General features: G+C 40.4%; 1 protein-coding gene and 1 long non-coding RNA gene across 16 annotated transcripts in view; one reads left to right on the top strand and one right to left on the bottom strand.

Moving 5' to 3' along the window:
• The window catches only part of LOC147022817 (uncharacterized), a 91,110-nt gene extending 68,082 nt beyond the window's left edge, over positions 1-23,028 (top strand). The window contains exon 3 of the long non-coding RNA XR_015059931.1: positions 21,879-23,028. This is a non-coding gene — a long non-coding RNA (uncharacterized LOC147022817). The remainder of the gene's footprint in view (positions 1-21,878) is intronic.
• EHBP1 (EH domain binding protein 1) overlaps positions 1-25,538 on the bottom strand; it is a 340,218-nt gene that overhangs the window by 60,854 nt on the left and 253,826 nt on the right. For all 15 annotated transcript variants that reach the window (XM_085887653.1, XM_085887654.1, XM_085887656.1 and 12 more), the window contains 4 exons: positions 23,411-23,520; positions 23,163-23,301; positions 9,610-9,701; positions 4,969-5,089 (listed from right to left, as the gene is read on the bottom strand). In XM_085887653.1, the coding sequence (XP_085743779.1) occupies positions 4,969-5,089; positions 9,610-9,701; positions 23,163-23,301; positions 23,411-23,520 (462 nt within the window). The remainder of the gene's footprint in view (positions 1-4,968; positions 5,090-9,609; positions 9,702-23,162; positions 23,302-23,410; positions 23,521-25,538) is intronic.

Here is a 25,538-nt window from a genome sequence, read left to right as displayed (position 1 = left end):
GAAAACTAAGTTGAAGTCATTACTCCGGTAGCTCCACGAACTGAAACAACCTCCACACACGCTGAAAAGTGCAAAACATCAACATAAACCTCAAACTACACATAACAGCATCACACACAATTATGAAATCACTTGGTATTTACACCAATCTGAAATTACAAGAATAACCAACATCAATAAAACCCTTAAACCACAACCGTATCCATGTAAATTACCAAACCTCCACCACCACCACCACCACCACCATCATCATATCAAACTCTTGTACTGAGTGTCATTTCTGTTGAAGCGGTCTCAAGGCAACGGTTACAATCGTGGACTGGTCGCCACTCTGACACAAGATAACCAACTTCAACGCAAAAATGGCGCATTGTTCACAAAAACTCCAAAACTACATGTTCTTTGTAACAGAAGAAGAGTTAAACTAAAATGAGATACGGTACATGGGGGAACCAAGAACAATGAATGTATTAACTTTGTCTATAGAAGTTTGAGACCTTGATAGGAAATCTCAAAACATACACCTTGATATCACAGCTTTCACAGGAAGAAATCCCGCATTCAAAAGCAACCTCTCATTGGCTTGAGATCCATATTTAGTTGCATCAGTAAGAACGTAGACACCAACTAACTGTAGCACTGTCACGTCCCAAATCAATGACCAGTGAAAAGTGCATCGAGCATGATGGTTCATCAAATTTCAATGCAAGCTTCATAGTGAAGATTAAATGAAACTGTAAAATAAATACAAGTTATGCCACAAGATTATCCATTAAAATGTGAGCTAAAATTCTAATGAGATACAATTTGAAGAAGGCTCAGTGGCGTAATGGTTAGAACGTACGCTCTGAATTGAGGAGCTCGGTGGTGGTGGAGTAATGGTTAGAACGTCCGCTCTGAATTGAGGAGCTCGGTGGTGGTGGAGTAATGGTTAGAACGTCCGCTCTGAATTGAGGAGCTCGGTGGTGGTGGAGTAATGGTTAGAACGTCTGCTCTGAATTGAGGAGCTCGGTGGTGGTGGAATAATGGTTAGAACGTCTGCTCTGAATTGAGGAGCTCGGTGGTGGTGGAGTAATGGTTAGAACGTCTGCTCTGAATTGAGGAGCTCGGTGGTGGTGGAATAATGGTTAGAACGTCTGCTCTGAATTGAGGAGCTCGGTGGTGGTGGAGTAATGGTTAGAACGTCTGCTCTGAATTGAGGAGCTCGGTGGTGGTGGAGTAATGGTTAGAACGTCTGCTCTGAATTGAGGAGCTCGGTGGTGGTGGAGTAATGGTTAGAACGTCTGCTCTGAATTGAGGAGCTCGGTGGTGGTGGAGTAATGATTAGAACGTCTGCTCTGAATTGAGGAGCTCGGTGGTGGTGGAGTAATGGTTAGAACGTCTGCTCTGAATTGAGGAGCTCGGTGGTGGTGGAGTAATGGTTAGAACGTCTGCTCTGAATTGAGGAGCTCGGTGGTGGTGGAGTAATGGTTAGAACGTCTGCTCTGAATTGAGGAGCTCGGTGGTGGTGGCGTAATGGTTAGAACGTCCGCTCTGAGTTGAGGAGGTCGGTGGTTCAAACCCCAGCTGAGTCATACCAAAGACTAAAAAATGGTGCATGTTGCTTCCTTGCAAGATGCTCAGAATTTAAAAGGATATAGCATGGACATTAACTATAGGTTGGCAACCATTGCACATGCTTTGATGGGTCTAATGGCCTCCTCCTCTGTTTGAACTTCCTTGTAAGGGAACTCGTATTAAGAGATTATTGGCAAACCGGTTAGTGCAGCCAGAATGGCTTGAAGCCTCGTTTGTTCCACAAATTCCAAAACACATTGCAACATTTTCCCTGGTACGTATCAAATAAAAATAATCACCATGAAATATACCAGCCAAGTAGAGAACATGAAGCACATTTCAACAAAGTTAACAAGATTTTTCTTTGTGGATTAGTTATGGACATACTGTAGACTGTGTCTGAACTTCTGGTGAAATTCTGCACTGTACACTTGAGATAAGAGGGATGTACATCTGCCACATCTGCATCGAACATTCAGTAAGCCTATATGCTTCATCGCTTGTTACTGTACATTAATCAATGAAGGAGATCAAGAACTGCTGACAAAGTAAATCTTCGATTTAGAAATGGTGGATGTACGGCCCTCTCAACCAGCAAAACACTCAGCATTTCGCGGTCTTGGATCGGCTAAGTTTTCTCGGCAAAACTCCATGCGATTAAACTGTGATGATGACCTGTGGCTATATTGTCCTGTATATTGCGAATTTCTGTTTCGTGTTATCGATTCTGAACGAAAGGTCCTGGATTCAAGTGAGCTAGGAATCAAAGATTATGCTTGAATAATCAGAATCAGCAATTTTTCTTTTAATCAAAGAACTTGAGTCGAATACAAAGAACTCTCACAGCATTCGGTAGAGCGCATACCTCCGCCTGGCTGAACAGCTTACATTTTATATTCCATTGATGTGCCGGATCTGCATCGGGACTTTAATGAAAATCTTATCGGTTTGTTCTTGTCACCTAACCAAGTCATCCACCAAGTTTTGTCATAATCCGTCCACAACTTTTTGAAATATCGTGCTATATATCGTGTTTGGCCTTATCTCTCAATGGTGAAGAGTCACTGAAAAAAATTCAAGTATCCAAATCCGGATCTTCACCAAAATCGAATCAACTCGTCCTTGTCACACAACCAACCTGCCCAACAAATTTTGTCTGAATCTGCCCATAACATTTTGAGATATCCTGCTAACAGGCAGACACACAATCAGACAGGGGTGAAAACATAACCTCCATCCACTGCTAACAATTAAAAACTCCAAGAAATCAAATCAACAAACTATGATAAGTCACCAACCGAGTCTTTCGTTAATGTGCGCATTGCAAACATATGAAGGTAAGTCAATAAGTAAGGTGAATTGCAAATGAAATGCACCTCACCGGTGGGGAAGAATAATATATTACTTTTAACATGATCCTCTTGCACATTCGCACACCTTTGCCACCTCCTCATAAGTTTACGGATGCACTCATAATATAATTATGTTGGTTGGGCTCTGATCCATATTCTTGCATCACCTCTTGGACCTCATAGTCATCACTGAAGTTCTGACTTGGGAGAGCTGCTTCATCGAGCCAAACAAATGAAAACCCAACGGTGCAAGATCTGGACTGGAAGGTGGATGGGGTAACAGTTCAAAAGCAACCTCGTCAATGTACTGCATTGAAGCCCCTCGCAGTGTGTGGGCACATGGTGTCATATTGCAGAATGACCACAGTGGTGAGTGCTTCAATTGTAGAATGACCCTCTACTTGCAGAATGACCCTCTACTTGGGGTGTGTATTCCTGGCTTCAATTTTGTTCACAGAAGTAATGAGTATGTTACACTTGTTACTGTTTAACAGTGCATGTTGAAGTGAGTGACAAAATCACCCTTCTGGGACCAGAATATTGTCGTCATCCCTTTCCTGAAACTTGTTCGTTGGACATGACTTGAACGTTTTCAGTGTTGGTGATGATGTGTGTTTCCATTGCATGGATGCACGTTTACTCTCGAGTTCATAATGGTCAGCAAATGTTTCTTCTCTCGTGTTGATATATGCCAAGAGTGCATTCATCACCTGCCTCATATCACTGGAGAAGACTGGCATTTTGCAAACGTGTGTGTTCATCAGTGAGCATTTTTGGCACCCATGAAACACACACTTTGAGTAAACCTAGACTTTTGTGGATTATGGCATGTACTTATACAATGTCTGAAGCTCGTAATGGAGCTGCAACTCACACGCACATGGACATACTGACGAGACAAACGCTTAACAAAGCCACTGAGCTTGGGGAAAGTGCTGTCACTTCCTGTGACACTCTGGATACCAGCAACATCACAACAATAGCGCCGCTTTTCTCACCGCACTCAGCGGGCATTTCCTCAGGAGGAATTTCCTCCTCCTCATGGATGCCAACTGATGGGGATTGTTTATGCTCTATCCAAGGAAGCAGCACTTTCCATTTTTAAAGTCTTTGGTATGACTCGGGTGGGGTTTGAACCTCCAACCTCCCAGACTCGGAGTGGTTGCTCGAGCCATTACGCCATCGAGTCTGATAAGACCAAGAGACAGATCTATGATGTCTATTGATACACACTTATCCTCGTGTATGAGTCCATCAATCCTGGTCATGTTGTCCTCTGTGACAGCAGATACTAAATGAACAGGTCATGGTTTATTTCACCCACTCATCCATTATTTTTTAAGCTATTCACAACGTTTGAGATAAGTAGTGCAAAGCTTGGTGTTGGCTTAGCCGTTGAGGTGGCTGGCTTAAAATCTTAGGGTCTTGAGTTCACTGGGAGGAAGTGTACTGGGATTTATAACTGGTGGTAGGGTGGAGGGGTGGAGGATGGAGTCGTTAGCAAAATAATGGACAGGGTTGTTCATTGCTGTGAGGAGGTTATTGATGAAAAGAAAAAAGGAAGGTGAGATGACAGTAATTTGAGGGACATGAGAATAAATGTGGTGGGGGTCAGAGAGGACACGATGAATGCAAGCTGAGATGAATCACCCAGTGAGGAAGCTGGGAAGCCAGGAGATGGGCTGAGGCTGAATACCATAATATATTGGGAGCTTTGCTTGGAGCCCTTTGTGCCAGACCATGTCAAAGGCAATCTGTGAGAGACACAGAACTGCCAATGCAAACAAGCAGTGCATTAGCCGCCACATTGCTAACTGCAATACGAGTCAGCCAACCTCTTTTTTTTTTTAGCAATGCCAGCCCACTCTTTGGGAAAGGAAGCAATCCATGGGCCCATTTCAAGCTCACAGGACTTCATCAGCCAAGAGTAGACTCCCCCAAAGAGTTGAGCTGGCAAGAAACACTGCTTTCAAAATGGTGTTGTACCTGGTTTTTTAAACCCATCAAAAACAAACCAAATATATAAATCTCATCACTTTAAGAATGTCTTTAAACTTACCAGTTTCCATGAGGAATCGAAGTCGTTTTTCAACTCTGGCTGCCCGGTTGTCAATCTGTGACTGCTCATTTTCCAAGGCTGAAAGCTCCCCCACAACATACTGGCTTGTATCCCGTAATTCCTGGTGGAAGAGAGGAGAGGAGTAAAATAAGGTGAATATAACTGTGAAGTAGGGCAGCAAGCAGGCAGCAATGGATTAAACAGAGAAAGCTGAATACACATTCACCAATTGGAGTTTATGGACTTTGCTTAACAAGCCTATTTCAGTCCACTGTAGGATGAAGACTTCCTTGAACAAGATCCATTATTTTTTACTCTCTAGTATTAGGGATGCTTAAACTCTAGCAGTGAATTTTTTAATTTGCATTGACCTTTTTCAAATGCTGCCCATCTTGTTCTGGTACCTTCCCGCAGCTCTCCTGTCCCTCCTGCAGTTCTTCCGTCCCATTCCTCCCATCTTTTCCATTCCCTCATTCATCTTTCCCTCTGCAGCCTTCCCACCCTCTACCCATAAATGTTCCAAATTCCTCAGTCTCTGCTAATCTTCCATATCCATCACTTTGTTGGTCTCAAATAAAGTTTCAACTTCTTAGGGGTCTCCATCCATGTCACCTCTGCATTTCATGGATTATTTATTTGACACTCACCTTTGTCACACAAGATGTTCCACATTCATCTGTCTCACTCCTTATTAACACCCTCCTCCACGTTAATAGAATCAGTGATCATTGTGGTGGCGGTAGTGTTTCCTCAAAGCTCTCACTCTTCCCCACATTCCCCTGGCTTTTTAGTCCCTGTTGGACTTAGTCCAAAATGGGGGCTTATGGATTTGGTCTTGTTGTGTGTACAGTCCCTTGATCTGTGGTCACTCCAATTACGAGGCTCTTTCCTCCAACATGGATTATTTGCTGTCCGACTCCAGTTCTCTTTTTATTCTGGGGAGCCTTCAATCGCCACCATGCCAATTCGCTAAGTCAGTCTTCAAACTTCAGTCCACAGTGTTGCAGCTTATGACTTCTAAAAATAGCTGGCATTACTCATTCTCTTTCTTTTAAAACTCATCTTTCTGAATGCAAGTCATTCTGGACATGTGGTCTCCTCAAACCCCTCCTACTTGTCTTGGCTTTTCTGATCATGACCTTGTGAACATGCTTGTCTGCTTGGCGAACTTCAGAGAGCTGCCAAGACAATGACGTGTAAGACAGTTCAATAAAAGTAGCCTTAAATCTCCTATCTGCTTCATAGACTGTTCCCTCATTTAACTGTCTCCTAACATCGCTAGTTCCTCCTCAATGGACTGCTTTTTCTATTTCATGAATTTACCCCTTCATGCTTCCAAATGTACAAATTAACATCACAATGCTGGTACACTTATGCATGTGATCAGGCCATAGCCAAAACGTAGCTTGTGGTCTCTATATGGAAGGCAAACCCAACTGATTTGAATATACAGTCCCTTCACATAGTCAGCAATCAATGTGCATCAGTCCTTAAATGAGCCAGAGCCCAATACCAAGCTCACGTGAAGCAAAAACAACCTCCTTCAAAGCTCAGTGGCAGTTGAGTTGGTCAAGATTGCCATCAGTCCACATTCCCTTTCTGTGCATAACCTGTTTTTTGTATCATACCAGATATAATGCCTCTCACAGAACAGTAAAGGGGTCTCATATGAGATATAAGGGAGCGTAACCAACTCATTCAGCAGAAGGGCATCTGCATTGTGCTGATGATAGCCAACCAGCCAGAAACATGTGTGTGGGTGAAGCTCCCCCAGTTGAACTGGCCCTTAAATACAAAATTATACCATTTAATATTCTCATATCACACTGCAGTGTGACCTATTCGATAAGGGGCTGCAGTGAAAAGCAGGATCTCGTTTGTCCAGATGTACAATGCTGGAAGAGCTTATAGTTTTTAACTATATCATGTCTTCTTCTTTGTTTAGCATCCACTTATCATGGTGGCATGATGAGATCTTTCCAGGATTCTCGGTGAGACGTGGCATTGACTAAATCAACACCCCTCAAGCTGGTGTTATTCTCGATTATGTCTCAAAGGGTAGTGAGGGGGTGACCCCTTCTCTGGGGTTCTTCAGGCCTCTAGAGTAGAACTTTCTTTGCAAGTTGATCATGTCGCGTCTCTTGACCAATAAGGTGAAGGTGGCGTTCCCTCACTATAGCAGAGATGTGGGGCAAAGAACCATACAGATCCTGATTTGTGATATGATCTTGCCAAGAAACGTTCAGCACTTTTCGAAGCAATCGGGTGAAGGTACCATCCAGTGATTTCTCCAATGTTTTGGTCAAGGTCCATGATTCGCACCCATTGAGAAGGAACGACTCAACCGTAGTTTTGGAAATCCTTGTCTTACTCTGTCTGTGAATTAGAGATCTCCAAACTTTATGGAGGGCATGGAATGCTGCCCAAGCCTCAGCTTTTCTGCATTCCAAGTCATGCTGCTTATTGGTATAGGAGCCGAGGTATTTAAAGTCTTTCACTCCCTCTATCGGACTTCCGGCAACAGGAAGTCAAGCACACTCAGCAGAAGGATTGACGTGTATATGCTCAGTCTTTTCAGCATTGAGTACGAGTCCAATAGACCTCGCACGTAATTAATATTTCATGTAACTTTTAATATCAATTTAATGTCAATATTATAATGTCAACATATCATAAAAACGTAGTAAAAGTGATGTAGAGTTTGATATTTACCATAAGGACAAGGACAGCATTTATCAAGTGAGATAATTTGGCAATGACCCAACTAAACCCCCCATTGCTGCACTCGAACTAAGCTCCCAAAATCAAACTCTGCATGTTGCGCTTCCGAGCAGAGTTCAAATCAAGCATGGTTTTGCTGTCACCTCGGAGAATAACTCAGATATTTTTCTGTCACAAGAAATGAAGTAATTGCAGTATTTTGCAAGTGTGTGCATGAGAAAAGCATGTTAGTATATGAATCGGATGTGCCATAGAATGGTCATGTTGTTTCTCTTTGAGTTTCAAAGCAAAACGTTAATGTAATCGGGCAGTGTAACCGTTACATGCCGAGCTCTGAGTTAGCTGTGAGCACGTGTCTCGTAGCAAAGCTTGCCCTGGGTTAACTCCGATCGGCTATTGTTGTTGTTTTTGTTGTTGTTGTTACTACCTCTGCTACCGAAGGTGGACAGAGGTAATGTTTTCACCCTTGTCTGTTTGTCTGTTAGTCGGATATCTCAAAAAGTTGTGGACGGATTCAGTCGAAACTTGGTGGGCAGGTTGTGTGTGCAGCAGGGACGAATTGTTTAGATTTTGATGAAGATCTGGATCCGGATCCTAGGATTTTTTTTAATGATTCTTCACCATTGAGAGAAGGAGCCAAAAATTATATACTGTGGGACCCTGCTATTCGCAGACTTGCATATTTGCGGTTGATAAAATGTGACCTGCTTCTACATTCGTGGCCCTGTGCTTCATATATTCACAGTTTTTTCGTGGACGTATTTGCCTTTTTTTCGTGTTTTCGCAGGTTTTGAAAGCATATTCATGGTTTTTCACGGGATTTTGAGTTTCCTTTATGAATCACAAACCACAGGGAACCTATCCCCACCTTTAGGTCCTCAGGGTCCTCAGGGTCGTTTGAGTATTTTGGGTCGTCTGGGCACTTTAGATTAAGTATTTCATGTTACAATTGTGGGTGACGTCAGGTCAGCTGTCTAACAAATGGGTGAAGAGTGGGTTACATACATACATACATACATACACTTGCTCCATTATATATAGATTATATATAGATAGCATTTGATAAGGGAGAAGCATAAGGTGTGTTGCTCTCACATCACAGTCAGTTAGGTGCCCTCCCTGTTTTTCACCGCCTCTCTTTAGCTCCCTCTGTTCTTTCTCAGCCTACCGACAATCCTAAACGTCGTCAGAATGCACACGTTCTTCCAATAACCCCAACTGGTTAACCTTCCAAAATCCAGGCTGACTGCACATTTAAACACATTTGTTCATCACTTCTCGCAAATGTAGAATGACTTTCCAAAGGCTGTACTCTGCCGCTATTCCTTCCACAGTTTCAATCAGTTGGTGCACCACCATTTCATGTCATCCACCATCCCTACCCATAATCTTTATTTCACCCATTAACCCTTCCTAGCTCCGATCATACTCTCAATCACTTTGCTCTTCCATGAGCCTCGATCTTGGAAAGAAAAAAGTCGAGCACATCTGTGAATTGGACAAAGAAAGAAAGAGAAAACGAGAAGACAAGTTTGAGGTTATCAGGGAAGATGTTGTGGAGGTAATCAGGAGGTCGAAGATAAATAAATAGCATTAAATGTTTATGTATTTGTAATTTTAAGTAAGAACCTACCCAAAGTCTGCAAGTGAATCAAACAATTATTTGTCTAGCCTGATATAATGTTGTGGGCTATTAATTTAAAAAAAATTCAAGATATATTTTAGTTAATATCTGCATGGTCCACGAATCCTGCATAATATACTATTAAAATGTCAACAGGATAAAAGAAAACATTCGACAGAGAGATTGAAGAAGATATTTTGAAAATATTAACAGTGGATGGATTCAACACATGCAGTTTGAAATGCATTACTAGCAAGGGTCCAATAAGCCAACAAGAACTGGTGCGATTGAAGTACCTCATCATCTAGAAGAAACTCAGCAGCATATTCTGGGTTGGTTTCTTGTAGCTCAAGCAATTCCTTACTCATAGATTTCTGTCGTTGTGTTTCTGCACAATAAGAGGTTGATCAACCAAGCAGCTTGTATGCATTGTTCAAAATTCACAAACCACAAAAGAGAACAATGATTTTAAGAAAATGTCCCATTTGCAATTTACCGTATTTTTCGGCGTATAAGTCGATACTTTTCTCTGGAAGTCCAGGCCACGACTTGCACTTAGAATTAACTTATTTATGATCTCACAGTTCTGTAGCTTATTTTAAATACTGTACCTCTATATAATAACAAACACATTGAAAAACTATTTACGTTCTTAATTTATCTGAAAAGTCACCCCACAAAGTAATTCAAATAATATACACAAAACAGCTCATTAATATTCATGACCCTGAAAGTACCTTATGCAGGGTGTGTTATGACATTGTCAGAGGAATTAACACCTTTATTGTTCTGACTGACAGTTTTGCTCACTACTTATACTCCAAATGGACTTATCTATGAATGAAGGAAAGAAAAATGGGGAAATTAGCCAATTTGACTTGTACTCCACATTGACTTTATGCCAAAAATGAGGATAATTCCACTCTCATTGATAGCAAGCTCTTCATACTTGTACTGAGACACATAATGTAGCAGTTTTTGAAATGTATGCCAGATGGTCTCTAAGGGGCACCTCAGAGTAAATGCATGCAACATGTGCATTTAACAACCTGCCACTGAGAACACACAGAGTCAAGAGTTCTTCCCGAGTACCACTGAAAATAGACAGTTCAATAGACACTATTGATAACACAGAAACAGGAAACTATTTGTAGATGGGAAATCTACACCCTCAAAAGAGACACACATTAGTAATTCTAAAAATCTTCAGGATCTTCAAGCCACCAAACTTCCCAGTGGTTAAGGTTAACAGCTATAGGTCAAGTTTGTCATGAAGAATGGCATGATGGATGCAGCATCCGCTTTGTCGAGTCTCGGAGGTTGGTGGTTCAAAATTCAAGTGAGTCATACAAACGACTTTAAAATGGAATGTTCTGCTTCCTTGCTTGATGTTGAGCATTTAAAAAGGATAAAACATGGACAAACAAACAATAGGTTACAAACCATTGCACAGGCTTGATTTGACTAATGGACTCCTCCTGCATTGAAGTTTCTTAGAAGCAAACTCATATTATTAGCCCATCCACCCAGGCAGTGGGAGATGTGGTTTTGCAATCGCTTGTGTGTGTCTGTGCAGCACATACCTTAAATTTTTTTTTTACCATTTGAGCCTTTGCCATCAAATTTTCAACAAACCTTTATTATGAGAATATGGAGAACATTCTTTAAAAAAATTTACCAAAAATTTTATCCCTAGTGTTTTCATCAAGTTTAGTTTGAGTACAAAGTAGATGCAGATGGGCTTTGCATATTGAGATGCTTTCTAGTTACTTCCGTCACTGAAGGTGGACGGAGGTTATGTTTTCACCCTTGTCTGTTTGTCTGTGAGCAGGATATCTCAAAAAGTTATGGACGCATTTGGACAGAAACTTGGTGGACAGGTTCGGTGTGTATGACAAGGACGAATTGATTAGATTTTCGTGAAGATCTGATCCGGATCCGGACTAAAACATAAAACTGTTGAGCCTGGCGGAGGTATGCACTCCACCAAGTGCTGTTCTAGTTATGATAATGTATTTAATCTCAGCTATCCTGATGTAAAGAAAATGCCATTACAATTCCCTCAGTATAAAGAAAATATATATGTAAAGACTTTATAAAATTGAATTTATCACTAAGCAGTATACCAAGGGAGATAAATAAGGACACAAAGTTGTATTGGTACACCTAAAGTATGGAACACAAGACAAAATATTTTGTTTTTAAGTACTGCGGTATTATGGAAAATATCCCCCAAATTTTCAGCAATCTCTGAGGACGTCGATCATTGAATAGGTCGAAATAGGATGTAATACAACTGCAATGTCCTCTTTGTTTAGACAAGTTTAATGATTATAATTAGCCGAGTTGAGGAGGGTGTGAGGCGTGATATTTGGATCGTAAAGTGAAAACAAAATTGGAAGCTTATTGAGGGATTGAACGACCAAAGTTAGTCTCCTTTTAAGTGAACACTCATTGAATCGAGCCAACATTGAACCAATAGCATTTTAAGGCTCTTCTAAAGCACTGCATGACTCAATAATTTTGCAAGTCCTCAATGGCAAAGTATTGATAGTCTTTTGTCTAGTTTTTTTTCTTTTTCTTTACAGGAGTGAAGAACAAGGTAGAACTGACAGTGGGACAAACATCAAGGGAATGAACAAGAAAAGAAGAGAGGGATGAGGGGAGGAAACACTGAAAATAGCAAGTAAAATGGTTGGGTTAGGAAAGGTTAATAAAGATCATGGGTCAGGATTGAGAATGACATGATATGGTGATGCACTGCTTGCTTAAAGTCCTGGAGGGAAGAGTGAGACAAAAAAGCCTCTAAAAGGTGGATGGAAGAAGCAAAGAATAAGATAGTTGTGGTGTGCAGTTAACCTGGATTTTGAAAGTTTCAATTGAACGGGAAGAGGGAAGGGAGGAGGGGTGTGGGGATTCCTGGAAGAATGTGTGCAGCATCCTGGAGCTTCTGGGAAGGGTTGGAGGACAGAAAGAGCAGAGGGAGCAATGTTGGAGAATAAACAATAGAAAATGGAAACCAACGACTTGCCTGAAATGTGACAGCAGCAGACCTGGTGATTCAGCTTCATTACAGAAGAATCAAATAACTTTGCGAGCTTAAGATTCCAGCCCATAGCAGAGAGCAGTACTCCGTTGAGCTACAGAGAAAGGCCTTGTAAACTGTGAGGAGCTCTGAATTTCCAAGGAAAGACTTGGATCAACGGAGGATGCCTAGTCTGCAACTGGTTTTTGATGCCATCTTTGCGATGTGGTCAGGCATTTTGAAGACCCTGCCAGTTGGCCTGTGCAAACAGACATATCCTGCACTGCTGAGGTTGCTCCCTTTCAATCACCAGAGAGATATGAGCCTTGACAAGAAAGTGATCAAAAGATGAAGAGAGATTGTATGGAAAGTTAGTCATTACTAGGTACAGGAGGAAGGATGTCCCAGGAGGTGAAATCCAGGTTGGGAAGTTTACAGATTGGGTCAAACTCACAGAGTTGTAGAAGGCCTTTTCTGTAATGCCACGACTGGTTGTTGCTGAGAAACTGGGAGTTGGGATGGTGATTATGAATTGATCGATAGAGGAAATAGAGGTATATTGAGAATTGTTGCCATTGGGTGGACAGTATACCACAAAAAAAAAAACATAGGTGGTTTAAGAGAGCTGTACGCAGCCATAGGTATTTCAGACGGCTTGCAGAGGTTAGTAAGGACAAAGGACAATAAGTAATGGATTCTTATATACACGGCAACACGACCTCCAGAGCTGGAGAGGCGCCTGTCAGAGCAGATAAGTGAAATAAGCCAGGGAGAGACAAACAGGAATTGAAACTAGAGGGGGAGCACTCGGTAGAGTGCAAAACCTCCGCCGCCAATACTGCTGGGTCACTTAAGTGAACCTGATATCCTATTCATTGTAGGTCAAAACGGATCAGACTCTACTGAACCACGATTGAATAAACTAAACAAGATCGACATGCATGTAGAAATGCCAAAAAAAAAAAAAAAATATCGAAATTTTTTTTAAAAAAAAAGTTGCAAAATTTGTTTGCTTTTTTTCTCTAACAAATTTTTTTTTGGGGGGGGGGTTGGAAATCACTTAAAACATGTAGAAATGCAAAAAAAATTCAAATATTCTTCAAATAAAATGAATTTTTTTTGAAAAAAAGTTGCAAAATTTTGTTTTTTTTTCTCTAACAAATTAATTTTTTTGGTTGGAAATCACTTAAAACATGTAGAAATGCAAAAACAAAAATTCAAATATTTTTTCAAAATGGCCACCATAGCGGCCATATTGGACTTTGGACCAAGTCCAAAATCTCATGGCATGATTCTTGGACCATACCGAATCCCCCACCAAGTTTTGTCGAAATCCGTCCAGGAGTTTTTCCGTAATACTGTTCACAAACAAACAAACAGGGGTGAAAACAGTAACCTCCGTCCATCTTCGATGGCGGAGGTTAAACATATTGTGAGAGAAACATTTGAATGTGAGAGAAACCTGAATATGGAGATCGGAAATATTAGAACAGAGATCTCAAATATTGGTGGGCCACACGACGAGGGAGGGGGGAGGAGATGAGTAGCAGGTGCAGTGTGGAATTGGCCATGCAGTGGGGGGGGAGGGGAATGTGTGGCAAAGGGAGGGAGGGGGTCAGGCCACGAGGTGGGAGGAGGGGGAACATGGGGGAGGAAGAGGGAGCAGGACACGAGGGGGCACATGGGGGAGGAAGGGGGAGCGGGATGTGCGGCAGGGAGAGAAGAAGGTGTGGTGGGGGGGGAGGGTTAGCGGGACATGTGTGGGGGAGATGGGAGTGGGATGTGCTTCAGCGGGAAGAGGACGTGCGGCAGGGGGACTGACACAGCTGTGTGTGAAGCAGTGTTGTGAAAAATAAGCCATTCTCTTGGTGAGCACAATTCTGTGCAATAGTTTTTCCGATTTTCCAATAATCCGATTTTGATCTCAACCATTGCAGGAATTATTTGTAGCAGTACCCATTAACAATCTGACTCAATGCAATGAGTTTAGTGTACCCCACATCCTGGTATTCAAAAAAAAAAGACAACCAACATTGTGCAATTTCACCAACAGTGCTTTTGTGGACTTAGGCGTTTCTTTACAGCAGTTTGACATCAGTCATACTGCAAACAACGTGACATAATCACCTGTAATGATTCACCGAATAGATTTTCAAGCCTTTTATAATGTGTAATAAATCTTGCCAAACTGTTCACGCAATTTTTAGTTTGTTCTCTTGTCAAGAATATTGCTCAAAAATTTGCATAAAACTTGTTTCTTTAGACATATACACCATGGTGCATGGCACTTTCTATACTTTGGTCTGTGGATGAATGCCTGCAAGACTTTTCAACAATTCATGTTTGTAGGTGTCTTCCCAAGTGTGATGAAACACCTTCATGTTTATGTACTGCTCCATTTTACTGCATGTATGTTTGTTGATGACTGAGATTTTTGCATGCTTTCCACAACTACCAACTGCTTACACTCCTGGCATTCAGACTTGCAAAACACTTGTACATAGAATGGATAATTATTTACATCTTCCAATATTCCTTCATTAACATGGTGAATATGGAGCAGTAATAACATGATGATGACAACAATGTATGAATAATATCTTATTTCTTGGCTCCAATTGAAAATCCTGTGAACTGTGTAGTAAAAGCCTACCTAAATCATGTGGAGGTTTGGCAGGTACCCGCTGTCCATATTCCAGTAAAAAGGTACTACTGAATAACAGAGAGACCATGAACACAATACCCCATGCTGTCTTGAGAAACAAGGACATGGGCGGGGTCTAAAAGCGGAAAATTCGATTGATCTTGATGACTTAAAATGGCGTAATATATTGTCCAAGTACTGCTAAACGGAAGGTTTTTTTTAATGTGCAAAAAGGCGATTTGTGTTCTACAGTATTCAATTATGCAATTCAATTGAAATAAAATAAAGATTTTAAAGGTTGTAGAAAAAAAAAATTGAGAAGTTTACCACCATTGATGCAGTGTCTTTGACACCACGTTATTAAACACATTACATGAGTTATTCGTGCCTGTTGTTTGTGTCCTTTATGACGTCCTTAAAAACAGTAAGTTTCCTGTTTGGAATGATTTTAAATTTTGTTTGATTGCCAGGCAGGCAGACAGACTAAAAAAATTATCTCATTCCTCTCTGTGATGTGCAATCAGGGCAAATTCAGAGCCAAAGTACTGCTAAACTACAGGTATATTTTCCAATCCATGTTATGATTCATGTTCAGAATATAACATTCAATTGAAATTTAGTTGTTCCAAGATTATAAACTGACGTTTGTAGACAGGACAGACAGACAGACAATTGCTTTACCCCACTTTTTCCTTTGCATGTACAGGGTAATAATCCCTCATGGGATATTTTGCCAAGTTAACCCTTGGGGAGAATACACGCTGTGCTTTGATGGCCAAGTTATCCCCAAACAGAAATCAGCCCCATTTTTAGCATACCTGGAACGTAGTTCCGGGGAGCTTATGGGATGACGCGTCATCAGTCCATCCATCAACACTTGCAACTTCTTCTCTGAAACTGCTGATGGGATTGTTACCAAACTTGGCTAATATTATATTTGGTATGTTGCAACTCAAGTTTGTTCATGGCATTAAACAAACAAACAAACAAAAATGGTGGTCTAAGGGGGTCTAGCGGGGGTCAAAGTGGGTCCAGGTTTGATCCCCCAAAATAGGTATTTGCCTTTTCCTCAGAAACTATTTCTCAGAAACAAACAATTTCAATGAAACTTGACCACAACCTTAATCACCTGTGATGTACCGTTTGTTCATGGCATAAAAAAGAGGGGTCTAAAGGGGTATATGGGAGGGGGGTTGCACCCCCAAAATAGGTATTTGTATTCTCAAAAACTACACACACAATTCCGATGAAACTTGACCACAACCCTCATCACACCCATGATGTACCAAAGTTTGTTCACAGCATAAAAAAAACAGAAAATCAGCATCGAAGGGAGTCTGCAGTGGGTTTGAGTGACTTGCTCCTGATCCAGGTGAGCTTCAGGACCTGTGGTCCTATTTTTCTGACCAAACCTTAACATCCATTGCCCTGCTCATGAATTTTGTTCCCTTTCCTATTCTTGGAAGAATGCCAGAAAACAACCTCACAGCCATTGGCTTCCAGAAGGCAAACCATTACTTCCTCGCTGCCTTTCAACTCTTCAGAGTAAACTTTTCAGAGTACTTATTTTCTTCACTGCTGAATGTACAACTACCAACATCCTCCTACTATAATCAGACACTCTACCATCCACATTTTATACAATACTACAGTATAAGACCCGCTGCTTCACTGACGGAAATACCAATTTTTGCTGTGATGGCTAATCAATAGGGCAAGAAAAAAAAATGGATTCCTGGGAGTGCGGGGACAACCAGCGTCGCAAGTTAGTATTTGCAGTTTCACCACGTGTGCCCATGTATCCATTAAAAAAAAAATATATATATATATATATTTTCATCAGAAACCTTCCCAGAGTTCCCTGTATCCATCGTAGTTGTTTTTTTATTGAAATCCGTTAATCTGTTCTCAAATTATAACACGACAAACAAACAAACAGACAGACAGACAGACAGACACGGCTCCTTTTATAATATCGATCACTCCAGCCCCCTTTATGCAGCATACCATTTGACTTTTACAAGCCTTCTTGCAGAAAGTTGAATCTTCATATTTAATTTCTTCATATCCAACCAACATAATCTCCAAAGTTTCTTCCATCCTTCCCTTCTACAGCCCCACCACTGCAATGTCCACATGCATCCCTTCCACACTTTGGCCGACATGCACATTTCAGTTTGAACAGAACAGGGAATCAAAATATCATCCTATGTTGTACAAAGTCCTTCCTTGGCACTCCTGAACTAGTATTCACCAACAAGGCCTTCATCCACGACTTGAGGGAGTGCTCTGGATTGGCTCCCCTGCCTCACATCTTGCTCAGCTTGATGCTGTGGAAACCAAGGACTTCAAGATCATTGGAATCTCCTGCACTGCAGCTGTCTATGGGTTTTTCACTTCGCCATCGCAGACAGGTCAGTGGTCTCTCTCTGTCTTCTTCTGCCTCCTTTCTGGTCACATGGTTTGGCAGCCATATTGAATTTACCCCAAATAGTATAAAAAAAAATCTTCTCAAGAACGGCGAGACAGATCGAGAGGAAATTTCACAAAAATGTTCCCCAAGCCTTGGATGTACAAATTTGTTGAGGAATAATTGATAGGTCACATGGTTTGGCAGCCATATTGGATTGAAGAAACATATTAAACAATGTTTTCTCTGGAACTGCTTAATCAGTCGACGTGAAACTTCACAATTATGATCGAGTAGTGATGGGGAATACATGTTTTAAATTTCAACTTGATCGGACACATGGTCTGGCAGGCAGAATAATTTAATTTTTCTGATCTGGGTTTTTTTTTGTTTTTTTGAATAAGACTCACTTGGCTGCACCTTGATGGGTTTGAGGGTAGAGGAGGAGTAGCAGCTGAAATGTGAATCCTATCCAGGTTCCTCCTGATGACTTCATCTTTGCTGTTTGCTTGTTCGGGTTCTTTCTGATGACTCCAATGTCGGACTGCACCTATTTGGCCTTCGATTTGATTTGAATTGAATTTATTTTTATCCCATTCTAAATTCAGTTGAATAATAATAAAAACACATCATGGGTCAGGGTCAGGTGTTCAATCAAAGCGGGACGTCTTGGTACCCGGTCATCACTGCCAGCAGTTATAAAGTGACAGTTCTAATTATGTCTCTTATTATATACGTAACACACCAGCACACAAACACCACACAAAACAAGTCCTGGTGAGGGTCTGCAATCTCTGATTACCCTTTTTTTTCTGTCATGTTGTTTTGTAAATCTCAAAATATTTTGAATGGATCCTCAGAACTATTTCAGCAAACACAAACTGGAATGTAACAACACTAAGAAGACATATGAAATGAAACTCCTGCAGAAAATAAGGTGAGCGAAGCATCAAAAATTGTGTAACTGGAAAAACTTGAAATATGCAAACCAGGAGATGGCTTTGAAGTAAAACATAAGTGAAGACAGCACCTTTAAAACTTCGCTCTGTTAAGGTTACGTACTTTGAGAATTTTACCATTTGTTAGCCTAATTTAAAGTAGCAACCAATAAAGTTACATACTAAACTAATAAATGCATTTTAGTCACCTGACCATCGTTATGTATCATATTGCAGTGTGTATATATATATATATATATATATATATATATATATATATATATATATATATATACATATACATATATATATATATATATATATATATACATATATATATATATATATATATATATATACATATATATATATATATATATATATATATATATATATATATATATATATATATATATATATATATATATATATATATATATATATATATATATATATATATATATATATATATATATATATATATACATATATATATATATATATATATACATATATATATATATATATAATTTGAGAAGTATCTTGTTTGTGTAATTATTTGTTTGTATACTGTATTTTACTTAGCCTGGTGTTGGCTTAGTGGTTAGGATGGTGGCTTGGGATCCCAGGGTCCTGAGTTCAAGCCCCGTTGGCTGCTGAATTAACACCAGGGGGTTGACTCAGCCTGTCATCCTTCCGAGGTCGGCAAAATGAGTGCCAGTGTACTGGTCCCGGTGTATGCCCGGGTTAGAATAGGTGTACCATATCCCTGTGTGTCGTAAGAGGCGACCAGGGTTGGCGTCAGGAAGGGCATCCGGCCATAAAAAAAAAACATTGCCTCAAGAAAAAGCCAAACCCCTGCAAAGCAGGGAAAAATGGCTGTAAAAACGGTCATTTTATACTGTATTTTACTTCTATGCACTCCTGAACTGCTGGAAGGGATGAGTTAAATGAATGTGAGAGACTAAAAGGGTAAGAGTCTAAAGGTCAAAATGGTCTCCAGGTGTAAAGGGTCTTTATGATCTGTCAGGGTTTAAAGGGTCATAATGGGTCTAAAGGTCTATTGGGTGTAAAGGTCGAAAGGATACGGCCGAAAAGTAGTTCGGGCCCAACGCGTCTAAAGGGATCTAAAGGATGCAAATGTTTCAAGGGTCTTAAAAGCTCTGAGGGAGGATTTAAAGTCTAAAGGGTCAAGGGGTCAAAGCTGTCCAATGGGTCTAAGGTATGAAAGGGGTCTAAAGTGTTGAAAGGGGTCTTAATGGTCTAAAAGTCCAAAGGGTACATTCCAATAATAGTTGGGGTTCAACGGGTTTACAGGGGCTGAAGGGGTCTGAAGAGTAAAGTGTCAAAAGGGTCTTAAAAGGGTAAAAGGACTGTCCCTTCTCTGCCAGCCCAACTCTATCCTCCCCTTCTCCTTTCTTTCCCATGGCATGAAGAAGTTAAAATTTAATTAAGAGGTTCAATTAAATTATGATTAAGATCAAATTAAAGTGAGAGGTTAAATCAAGAAGTTTAAATTAAACAATGACCAAACATCTCCTGAGATGACGAATCTTAGGATATGTGACGGACATACAAGCAGAGATTACATTTTGAGTTAATTAGCTAATTATCTCACCACCTGGGTGGAAAAAAGGGCTCCATTAGCTTTTGCACATTGATGTCATGAATCATTATGCTGAGTTTCAAAATGAACCATTGAGCCACCTCAACGTAGGGAAAAAACAAAAATATGTCAGTGGATCGACTGCCTGACTGAAGGACATCATTATGGCTCTAACAGCTCATCTCAATATTGTCGTCGATGAGCTAAAAATGGTGGTTGTACTCATGGTGGTGTCGGGGGAGAGGGGGTACATGGGAAGTTTTTACGGGATAAAAAAAAATTAATAGCCCTGGGGGGAGAGGTAGGGGAGAAGGAGATTCAGAGTCGGTGAGGGGGGGGCACCCCAATTCTCTATATGTCGATGTGTATTGTACACCTTCGCTCACAGTGGGGGACAGTGGAGGTATTCTGCACAGTGGCGGTATTACACATCATCCCAACAGGAAATTCTGGGGGAATTAGTCCGTAAGGACTGTTCTTCACTCATCAATAATAATTAATTAGTCCATTATACGGCATTTTGGGGGTAAAGTTGTACGATAGGGGAATGTATTTAAAACCTTTTATTTTCTTAAACTTAATTTTATTTTCAAGAAAATTATGAATTTACTCTGTGGTGCAAAAGAGATGGAAGACCGATAGCATGGTTATAACTGTTATGATATTATTTTATCGACATATTGTTTTCAAACCTTCTCGGAATGCAAACAATGCTGTATCCTTCTTAAAAAGAAAACATAACAACAAGATTGGCAACAATTTTCTGGTACATAGTGGTCATGTGTAATCTCTCAAACAAGTGTTCTCAAGCCCCAAGAATGCCACTGTCTCACTCTCATCTGTTACAAGCCTTATGATGTCCAATTTTGCTATAAATTAATAATCACACAAATTGATTTCAAACGTATTTTTCAGATTCGAAGTTGAATTTGCTAATTTCACCATTTTTCTTTCCTTCAATCATAGATGAGTCGATTTGGAGTACAAGACAAAGCTCGATCAACCACGGTGGTTATTAAAACTGTCAGTCAGTCAGAACAATAGTTGAGGTGTTAATTCCTCCCTGTCACTGTCACAACGCATCATCAGCGATGGGGACTTCCAGGTTCATGTGTATTAAATGAGCTGTTTTGTGCATGTTATTTGAAGATCTTTGTGTGGTGACCTTTTAGATAAATTAGGAATGTAAATAGTTTTTCAACATGTTTGTTAAACAAGCGACATAATCAATATCAGTGCTGGCTCAAAGCAAATTACATGATGCCAATCTCTCAAACACATTTCTCACTGACACCGTACTTCCTGTGCGCAGCCATATTCCCACCATTTTCCTCAGCAAACTTAACAAATTCCGACTTAAAGGTACGACTTGTGTGACTTTACAGGAGGCATTTTGAGATGACGTGCGTTATTGATTGGATAGTTTAACATTCATCAGTGAGTGAATTAACGTTTAATTGCTCACCCAATCAGCAAACGTTCCAAGCAATTATTTCTTTTATGCGTTTAAAATGAACAATTATGCAATTTATTTCAGAAAATATCATACTTTGCAATTTTTAAAAATATCCGTAATTCAATGTCTTTAACCATAGATAAGTCGAGCCTGAGTATAAGCTGAGGCCCGGGCTTCCAGGAAAAAAGTATCGATTTGTATGTCAAAAATATGGTATTTGGGGATAGTGGTGGCCTGGCGGTAAGGACAATACATTGGAATCCTATTGGTTGTGGATTCAAATGCAATACAGGTACCGAGGATTTGGATTTAGAGGGATTAATGGTCATAGCAATTACCTTTTACATGTCTGGAAGCTAGTAGTCCCAGGAGAATTGCAAGGTTCATTCACATATGAATGTCTTCTTATTCATAATTCCTGAATGCGTGAATGTGAACTGAATGTTAATAGCACACGCTAATTGACGTTTCTGTGTCATTCGTCAGGTGGCAGCAACACACGTCCCATGGTGTGTCATTGGCGGCGTCGTACGTGCAGTGTCTATTTGTACACTGGAAAATGGTCGTTTTCAGCTTGCATGAGCAAGACGTCATCAAATTGTTGCATCTGAGTGGATAAACGCCGATGGAGATACATCGACACCTGGTTGTAGTGTGTGGAGAGCTATCCATGGAGGTGAAAAACATTCAAAGTTGGGTGCGAAGATTTAAAGAGGGACGTATGTGCAGAGAAACAGCCTCCCTCCAGACAACCCTGTAGACTGAGCAATATTCGATAAGTGGAACAATTGGTGATGAGGAATCAGTGAATAATGGTGAAAGAAATTGCCATGGCCACAAGCGTATCGAATGGTTTAGCTGTGCTCACCAATCTCAAAATATCAAAGGTTTCTGCACACCGGGTGCTGAAAATGCTCACAGACGACTAAAAAGCCGCACGATTCTCGATGTCTCAGAACATGGGGACCAGGCATGCAAAGAGTGGTGGACAGTTTGTGAACATAATTATGACAATGGACGAAACCTGGATGCCGTTCTCAAATGCAGAAACCAAAAGGCGGTAGAATGGAGGCATTCAAACTCATGTAACCAAATACATTTTGTGTGCAGGCATCAGCAGATAACATTATGATGGTCGTATTTTGGGATGCTAGTGGCATCATTCTCACCCATTATATTCCAAAAGGGACAACTGTTACAGGTAACAGTTACCATGGAGGCTTGGGGAAATAATTTGTTAATCATGCGGAACTTGCACCAAGCCAAAGCCCCACCACGTTGATCTGCTCAGGTGCAGGAATTATTCCAAGACCAGGACATTGAACTGATCCCATATACACCATATTCACTGGACTTTGCTCAACATGGATAGACAGCTGTCAAGAGTGTATAGCACGCTTCTGGAATGATGTTGAGAAGTGAAGTATCATTTTCGTAAGTCTTACATGTTTGTTGAAATACATGAGGAGACCTTGATATTTGAATATACCATGTACAATGATGCTAAAGGATGTACATTAAAAAAAACACAATGGCTCATGAATAATCTACCAGAAGAGGGTGATCTGTCAACTTAACCTGGTCTGGCCTATGTGTAAAGTGAGTCCATACTTCGTTAAAAAAAAAACTCCTAATGCCTTCAGGGGAACTTGGCATTGATACTAAAATGCTACATCTGAAAAGGAAGTACTGCCTAAATCAGGAGAACTTCATACAATAAATAATAAAAACAATGAGCGGGCATCAAGGTGAGTAGTCACAGACACGCACCATGCCTGCCATCCACTAACTCGCTGAAGGATTGCAGCTGCATCTTACGGATGGGAGCTTCGTGGCTGAAGGCAGGTGCCCCGTGAAGACGCTGTGTCGGACGTGGCAAATGCTCAACCTTTCCCTGTGTTTTGTCATCCTGTTGTGGAGGAAACAGCACAAAAAAGTACCCATTTCAGAAATTGCAAATCAACTTTCACCATTTGATCATATACTGAGAAATAACATAATACTGTGGGAAATCTCACTTTCAGGGCAGTGCGGCCCGAACTGGAGGTCTTGATCACTCCATCACAAACAACTGGTAAGCTCCCAGGCTTTCCCTTCACCACTGTATCAATTGGTGACCTGGATGACACTACCATCAGGGGAAAAAATGTTAAGGATAGGTTTTGTTGAACAGCAACATCTGTCCAATAAATCTTCTCTCTTTGGAATACCATGACGATAAAGGAGGAAAAGAAGCATAAAACTGCAATCCTAAAAAAGGCACATAATGCATGTTATATAATATTTAACAATGGCTTACAGCTTGAAAAAAAACTTGTGCACATATCATGGTCTTCCTTCTTCTTTTGTATGCTGCACAAGCCTGTGGGTAACATCTTTTGCTGAGTGCCCCTTGTAGGTTAGGGCAAGAATTTGAATTTGGCCATGGTGCCAGGGATAACTCGCCTTCTCTTTGTGAAGGACACCGTGGGATCTTTAACGTTCACCAACTTATGCCGGCAGACCGTACATCCAGTTTAACATCCATCCGAGAGACAGTGCACACAAATTGATGAATCACCCTGCCGATGAAACACTGGGATGACAGTTTATAGCTGTATCAGGATTCAAATTCAGCCGAGAGAACTCAAGGCAAGTGTGCATACACCACATAAAAATGGTGCAGGACAAAGGCATTTTTTATTTACATGAAAGTACTTTATATTAATTCCAAGGACATTAGTAGACAGTGGACTAATGCAGATAATATATGGTATTTCAGTTACAAGCACCACTAACCATTGGTTCAGATGGGAAAATAAACAGGTAATGCATATATGTATTATGTCTTCCTTTTTGTATGCAAAACCTCGGCTGATCGAAGAGAGGTGGTAAAGGGCATAAGGCAACATAATGACAGTGGAACAACATGTGGATGCAGTGGGGTGGAGTGGGTGGGGTGGGGGGGGGTGGAGTGAACGAACAGGAGAAGACAGAAGATGGAAGGAAACATTGAATCCTGCAGGCAGATGTGGAAAGGCAAGTAGATGTTGGTTATTGAGGGTAGAAAAGATCAGAGGAAGGTATGGAGGATTTGAAATTGCTTGTTTGCATTTTGAATCAACTTATGTTATCGGGTTTGGAATAAAAGGAACACACATGCTCAGGTTCCTATTAAGATATTCAATGTTAAACAGGCAAACTAGGGTCATACGGGTCCTTAAAACCCATAAAAGTCCAACATTTCTGAGTTGTACAATTTAAGTACTTAAATTTCAGGAAAATGTTCAAAAGTCAATAAAAAATCAGATTTTCCTGTTATTTGGTGAAGGGTGTTTCATTTTCCTCGTACTAATATTCTAAACAAGGACAAATGTGTCCAAGAGCCGTGTCCTCAAGGTTTTGTCTTCACCAGAAGAAAAAGAACAAGAACAAGAAGAGGAAGAAGAAGAAAAAAAACAAACAAAAAACAACAACAACTTCTGATATTTCCTCACGTGCCTTGATTAAGCCAATAGCAAGACCCACCATAGTGTATCTACGTATTTACGAAATAAATAATGTATTTACAAAATTACAATACATTAAATGGAATAATCTTTAAATAGTAACGTGAACATTTTGAAACTTTAAAGCAAATGTCGGAATATATTTAAAAGTTCATGATAGATGCTCTCAAAAGGCACCCTCAATGAGAGGATGTGTACAGGTGTTTAGTATTTAAGGAGATCCGGATCCTGTTTATGAAAGAGCCGAGTCCTAAAGGTTTTGTCTTCACCACCAGAAGAAGAAGAAGAAGAAGAAGAAGAACAAGAAGAAGAAGAAGAAGAAGAAGAACAACGCCGAGCTCTCTTAGAGCCACGTTCGCTACGCGAGACGCAGCTAAAAATGATATTTTATTGGAATTTCTATTTACCCTCAATTTACCTCTGGAATTTCTAGGATGTGGTCCTTAAAAAGGGGTTATTTTAGCCCTTAAAAGTCCTTAAAAAGTCCTTAAAAAAGACATCTCAAAATAAGTGGGAACCCTGGCAAAATGAGTCTGAAAAATGAAGGTTGAGTATATTATAGAATATGGAAGCAGAAACAATGCATGGAATCTCAGTGATGAAAATTCATGCAGATGATAGTTTGACTGCATGGAAATGAGAAATACAATGTTTGAAG

The sequence above is a fragment of the Eptatretus burgeri genome, chromosome 7 (genome assembly GCF_056783735.1).
Source record: "Eptatretus burgeri isolate ZD-2024b chromosome 7, Ebu_testis_v1, whole genome shotgun sequence".
NCBI classification, from domain to species: Eukaryota; Metazoa; Chordata; class Myxini; order Myxiniformes; family Myxinidae; genus Eptatretus; species Eptatretus burgeri.
Note: the sequence above shows the minus strand (reverse complement) of the source record. Positions and strands in the feature narration are given on the sequence as shown.